This window comes from Poromitra crassiceps (assembly GCF_964638095.1).
Source record: "Poromitra crassiceps genome assembly, chromosome: 13".
In the NCBI taxonomy this organism is placed as follows: Eukaryota; Metazoa; Chordata; class Actinopteri; order Beryciformes; family Melamphaidae; genus Poromitra; species Poromitra crassiceps.
The window spans coordinates 39,199,857-39,206,600 of NC_139644.1; the positions used below are offsets into that span (position 1 = coordinate 39,199,857).

At 49.3% G+C, this 6,744-nt stretch overlaps 1 protein-coding gene across 1 annotated transcript; it reads left to right on the plus strand.

The window, feature by feature from the left end:
* Positions 1 to 202: 202 nt before the first annotated feature.
* Positions 203 to 4,960, plus strand: LOC310788554 (androglobin-like; the record flags this gene model as incomplete). Its single annotated transcript, XM_083650087.1, has 1 exon — positions 203 to 4,960. The coding sequence occupies one exon, from the start codon at positions 203 to 205 to the stop codon at positions 4,958 to 4,960; it is 4,758 nt and encodes a 1,585-aa protein (XP_083506213.1).
* Between the last annotated feature and the right edge of the window lie 1,784 nt (positions 4,961 to 6,744).

Below are 6,744 nucleotides of genomic sequence, written 5' to 3' on the forward strand. Positions count from 1 at the left end.
TTGTGACATCATCAGTCATGTCATAAATACGCAGAGCCATTGTAACATCATCAGTGATGTCATAAAATCACCGATGATGTCACTATTTAGCTACTGATGCCGCAATGTGTATGCATAAGGGCTTCTTGACATGTTATCTTGGTCACTCACTTTGCAGTTAACTGTTGAATGGCTGTTAAGCTCGACACCAACTACAAAGTTTATGCCAAAGAAAAAGGAATTGGGCAGAGTCCCCTCATCTCATAATAAAGATAAAGATGCAGCGTCCCTGCTAGCCAGCCCAGGAGAGCTGAGGAGATGCAGATTCCCCATCTGGCCAGAATGGAACGAGGAAGAGGTCAACGGGGAGAAATGGGATGCACCCAAAGCAGCCAAAGGTGGAAAAATGGCCAAGAGCCCCTCTGTTACATTCTTTGAAGATCCTGAGGGGAACATTTGCCTGCCTCCATCTATGAAAGTGCACTACTGGCAGCGCCCATCAGAGTTCATTATCCAGAAGTCTCCAGAGGTTGTTGAGAACAAAACTTCCTTTGACCTGATCTCCCCCAATGACCATCTGATTTGCAGTGAGCTGATGAGATGGATCATCAGTGAGATCTATATTGTTTGGAAGGTGTGTAACAGCACACTGGGGGAGCAAGATGGTTGGAGACCTTGGGAGCACATCTACTCGCTGTGTAAGGTGGGGAATGATCATATGCCGCTGTACAACCTCTACGGGAAGTATGTGGTGCGACTTTACTGGATGGGTTGCTGGAGGAAGGTGACGGTCGACGATAACATGCCATTTGATGAATATAACAACCTGCTGCTCCCTGCCTGCACCAACCAGTCAGAGCTGTGGCCAATGCTGTTGGTTAAGGCTCTAATTAAAGTGGCCAACACATATGTTGCATCAGAGCTCAGGAAGGAGATGCGTGAGTTCACCTTCATCCAGACTCTCACTGGCTGGATCCCAGAGATCATTCCTATACAGTCCAGATACATAGGAAAAGTCTGGGAATTCTTAAAAGAAACCATTCCCAAATTTACATACCCAGATAAGAGGAGTCTTTGGAGGTTGTTGAAGGAGAAGCCCCAAGCTGCACAGCCTGCTGCAGTGAAGGATTGCCTCGAGAGTGAATGCAAGCGCGAATCATCCACTCCCGCCAAGAGCCAAGAAAAAAGAAAAGGTTCACCAAATAAAAAAGGAAAGGAAAGCGATAAGGACAAGAAGACTAATCAATCTTCCTCAACTCAGCCCAATCCTACCAATGGAAAGGAAAGTGATGAGGACAAGATGACTAGTCAATCTTCCTCAACTCAGCCCAATCCTGCCAACGGAAAGGAAAGTGATAAGGACAAGATGACTAGTCAATCTTCCTCAACTCAGCCCAATCCTACCAACGAGCCCACCACTGAGAATGAGAGTTTGTTGGAGGAGAAGCCCCAGGCTGCAGAGCATGTTGCAGATAGGGATTCCCAGCTGAATGACTCCAAGAGCAAATCACCCACGGGAGTCAAGAGCCCCGAAAAAAACAAAATTTCAGCTAATAAAAAGGGGAAAGAAGGCAATAAGGGCAGGAAGACTAATGCATCTACCTCCCCCCGTCCACCAGAGACAGTGGTGTGTGCCAACTACCACTCTTTTCAGCTGCTGGATAACAATACCTTTTTGTTTGGTCAGACGGGGGATTCCTCGGAGTGTTTGCGCCAGTACGGTCTCTCCAAGCTGCACAGTCACATTGTCCTGCTGACCAGGACCCGGGCATGCCCCCTGAAGCCCCCACCCAAACCATGCCCTGTGCCGCGCTGGAAACTCATCCGACCCCGAAAGGAGACCCTGGTCACTGACAAACCCCTTGTGCCAAAACCGGAGCAATTCATTGAGGTCTCCAGCCCTTTCGTCTCCTATAACATCAAGAGCAGCATTGGCCCCATCCCATGGCCTATGCTGGAGGTCAAGCAGAGCAGTGTCAAGAGGTGTTCCAGCAACCCTGCCCTCGCGACCTGTGAGAGTGAAAGCCTTGAGGCTAACACTGCTGAACCCGACACTAACTTACAAAATAGCACTGACAACAGAGAGGGTACTCCAGAGGACAGGAAGAAGGATGATGATGCCACCTCCAATTATCAGCCCAGAATTGTGACCAAGGCTCCTAAACCTATGCTGCATAATACCTGGGTGGACCTGGACGACTTTGCTAAATGTTTCCAGACACTCTTGGTGTTCCATAAGCCTCACAACTACCCACACCATATGAAAAAATCGCATTTTAAGAGCACCATCTCATTGGAAACATCTACCACAGGCATCAACTGCACTGGAATGTCCACCCACTCTGCTGCAGCGATCCTTCAATGTCCAGAGGAGAGAGGCTCTCACTACCTGTATGTTGACAGCGTGCAACCTTCCTCAATCCTCATCAGCTTCTCTGCTCTGCTACTCTGGGGAGAGACAGCAGAGGAGAAGAAGGAGATCTCAGCAGTGTGTCGGTCTGCGGTTCTCCTCGCCCAGCCGTACACCTGGAAAAGCCTGGAGTCCCATCTGCCAGTCCTCCAAATCCAAACCACCTCCTCCAAGGCAGCTCTGCTCCCCGTACCTCCAGGGCGCCATGTGCTGTCAATCCACACAAGGGCAGCACTGGGCTACAACGTCCACATGTGCAGCATGACGCCCTTCATCTTCGGAGACGAAGAAACTGTCATGCCACACCTCACCAAGGAAAGTTTGCGTTTCAATGAGCAGGCCTCATCCATCCTGAAGGCCCTGGGCAGAGTGGTGGCCTCCTTCAGCGATGAGCAGGACCACCCAGTGGCCAGGAGGGTCCTGGAAGAGGCCTATTGTCCCCAAAACATCAACACCACCATGGGAAGATGGGAACACCATCAGGTGTTTAACAAGGCAGTGTACCACATGCTTTCTGAAGCGTTGGGCAGGAAGTTGACAGCAGAAGAGCGGCTTGCTGTGCAGGCCCTCACTACTCACTCACTCTGCAGCACTGACACCAGGGAACACAGACATACATTGGAAGCAGTGTCAGAGCCACCGGAGGGACGGGGAGACAGGCAGCCGACACACAAAGAGGTCCAGGCAGTCGCGGTCCTTCAAGCTGGCTTCAGACATTTGGCACAAAAGGTCCTTAATGCCTCAAAACCTGGCACAAAGGAGAATGTGAGAGCATCTAAGACCCTTGAAGAAATGTGGCTGAATGTCACAGAGAAACATGCTGTCTCCTTGCTACAGTGTATCGTCAGCCACTCTGAGAAGACGGCAGAGCTCTACCCCTGTCAGCAGGATGAGAGGACCAGAATCACTTTCGCTGATTACTCTGTACCCCTCCCGGACAAAGCCAACTCCTGGGTCTTGGTCTTTAGAGAGGTGTTTCTGGTTCCTAAGAAGATGTTGCTGGTAGCGAAGGTCTACTCTCCAGCCCCTTGTTGTCTGCTCCATGTCATAGACAATGACACTAGAAAGGAGCTGTGCAGAGTCTTCAACAAAGTAGCCTCTCATGTCTTTGAACCCAATAAGCTTGGCTATACCTTTGTATCAGACGCATTCACACCTGAAACTCCCCTTGATGGTACTAAGTGGAGGATGCGCCTGATTGGCTCAAGGGAACCCCTTCCACAACTGGCCGGTGAGACTCCAATCAGCAACTTCTTAGTGAAGGAATTACGGGATTATTACATTCCCAATGACACAAACATAATATGTCGCTACTCTGTCAAGGTGACAGCAGACCACCTTGGAACAGTACAGTTCCAGACATCCAAGCCAGATGTAATGATCTGTCTGTCCATCCTGGACAACGAGAAGGAGGTGGCCCACAACACGGGGAGGGGCCACGTGGTCATTCCTGTGTTCTTCTTCCAGTCCAGCAAAGACCCTGCCTGCACAGCCCCAAGTGCTGAGAAGAACGAGAACGGATCCCCCACGCAGGACAATGGGGTCAAGGCAACAGACGTTCCCCAACAAGGAGAAGGAGAGGAGGTCACCAGGAACCAGCTTCTCTCAGAGACTATGGGTCATAAATACATAGTGCAAGCAGAGGTGCTTTATAAGAGCTGGTCTCTGGATGAATCTCAGCTGGCCTTTGTCCATATGGTCATGAACGACTCAAAAGGAGGGGAAGAGACCCCAAGCAATGATGGGCCCAAGTCTGCCAAATCCAAAGGCAAAGGCAAAGTTGACAAGGAGAAGCCAGGCTCCAGGCAGGAGACGAGCCTGGACCTGACCAAACCTTATTGGACATTGCGTGTGGTCGGCGAGCAGAGCAAAGCAGAGAGCATCGAAGTGAAGAAGGACACAGAGAGAATGGACATGATGAAGGCCATGAAACAGGCCTGGGAATTGGCTGAGCCTGGCCGCTCTGTCAAGGCCTTGGAGTCCCGTCAGGAGTTTATCAACAAAGTCTATGGAGTGAGTTATGACATACCTAATGAAGACATAGAGAGCAGTGAATCTGCTGCTTCCAAACTTTCTCCTGGTACGTCTCATAGTCCATCGAGTGTAGAGTTAACTCTCAATACCACACATGTTCCCATGGACTACACTCCCTTCATCAGATGCCAAAGGGACTTTCCAGTGCTGAAGGACACACAGATAGAGGAGGCCCAGCAGAGGGAACATTCAGAAAAGGTCCAGGGCTTCCAGCTGCGCAGAAACACTGTACTGGAGCAACGCAAACAGGAGGAGCTCGACCGCAAGGAGCTGAAAAGATGTCAGCTGAAGATGTATGATGACTTGCAGGTGGCCTTATGTAAGGAGCGCCAGAAAAGCCTAGATGCTCGTGAGGCGTTCCATAAGCGTCTGATGGACCGTAAGAAAGCCATAGCTGCTCGTGAGGCGTACCATAGCCGTATTCTGGCCGACATGTCAAGGAAACAAGAGGACGAACATGCTGTGGAAAACCTAGACGAAACAGTTGCTGACACCACCACCACCAAAGCAGCCAAGAGTTCTGGCAAGAAGAAGTGATATCAGCTCATGAACTTCCGCTCAAAGTTCTCCAAAGCCGTCACCTCTCAGTATGTCTGAGAACTCTGCCTGTTGGGGGACATCTTGGCTCAATCACTCGTAGCATCAGGCACGTGCACACATAGACATCTGCCCTTTTTTCGTCTCTGAGAAAAGTGCCCTTCTCAGAGCGCTCATGGACTTGAACGCAGCATTTCTAGGTGAAAGAATAGCTCCCTGTACAGAAGTGCCTTCCTTCCGTGCTGCACCTGATATACACGGCTCTGGCACACAGCAGTGGAGAGAGAGAGAGAGAGAGAGAGAGAGAGAGAGAGAGAGAGAGAGAGAGAAACGCCCCTCCCTCATCTTTTTCCAAGCAGTGACAGCAGAGTGACTGAGAACGAAGCACGGGAGAAGCACAGTGGCATCTGCTGCTTCAGAAACAGCAGACTTCTTGGACAAAACAGCTTGGTGAGTCATGTGAGGAGTAGGGCTGTTTGTGTGACCGTGTGTTAAAGGAACACTCCGCCCATTTTCAACCAGCTTTGTATCATTAGAACATCAGTAGTATATCAGAAAACTAAACTGTTTTGAAGTCTGTCATTTAATTTGACAGTTATTGAGTGTTAAAGTGTGGACCAGTGACATCACTGGTCCACACTAGCTCAAATTAATAACTCATTAACTCAAATCAACTCTCAATAACTGTCAAACTAGGTTTTGAAGTCATTCATCTAGTTTGACAGTTATTGAGAGTTGATTTGAGTTAATGAGTTATTAATTTGAGTTAGTGTGGGGTGTGAGGGGTGCAACCGGACGTGCGCGCGACCCGGTGCGGACAGCTGCTTGCGCGTGCCTCAGAAAGGACTGCCTCCCTTCAACGTTCACAGTCTGATTCAGGCAGCAGCACCTCCGATACAGGCTACAGTATCACATAAGCAGTAGCCGGGTAGCCCAATGACCAGACCACATCCTCCACGCCACATGCAGCTCTAAAAAGCAAAAATCACAGTAAGATCTCTATTCTATAGTTTATCAGCACGCTCAAAGACACGGATACAGCTCTTGTCGTGTTCCACTTTTCTCTCCAAGAGAGAAAAGCGCGCTGCGCACACAGAGAGGGAGGGAGGGTGAGAGAGCACAGAAAGGCGAAACGGGCGCACTGCTCTCCATATACACTGCATCCACAAGAACATGATATCTCTGCCCAACACTTTTATCCACTCCATAACGCACATGTCCCACTCACTGTGAAGTTCCTGACGCATTCCATCTCACAAACAGTCCTCCATATGCGGGAGGACTCGGAGGTATTCCAGCTTCACGTCGTCGTCACTTTTTCCACATCTGCGTTTGAAGTAGAAGCGACTTCAAGCTGTAGAAGCTGTTCAACTGACGGCTGCTTCCATTTCTTCCTGAATGTAAAGTTTGTCAAACTGCCTTGTTTTCTTTTTGACATCTTGCTGTTGTTTTAAATCTGACCTGCCCGCGTGAGTGACGTTTGATTTGCACCTGCGCCGCCACGCTTCGATGTGGTGATGATAAGAATAACATGCATGTCGGTATAGGGGCTTACAGTGAATTTGACAGTGATTGAGCACACTCTGAATCATACGATTAAAATAGCGTAATTTTACGCATTATTCACTATGAAGGTACAGAAAAAGAAATAGAAAATACATGGGGTAATATATATTAGTCAATAATTTAGAGACCCCCCCAAATCTCACAAGTCATGTTTTCAGGGGGTCTACTATTTCTTTAAGGGGAGCCAAAGCCCCCCCAGCTCCCCCGCAGTTCGCACC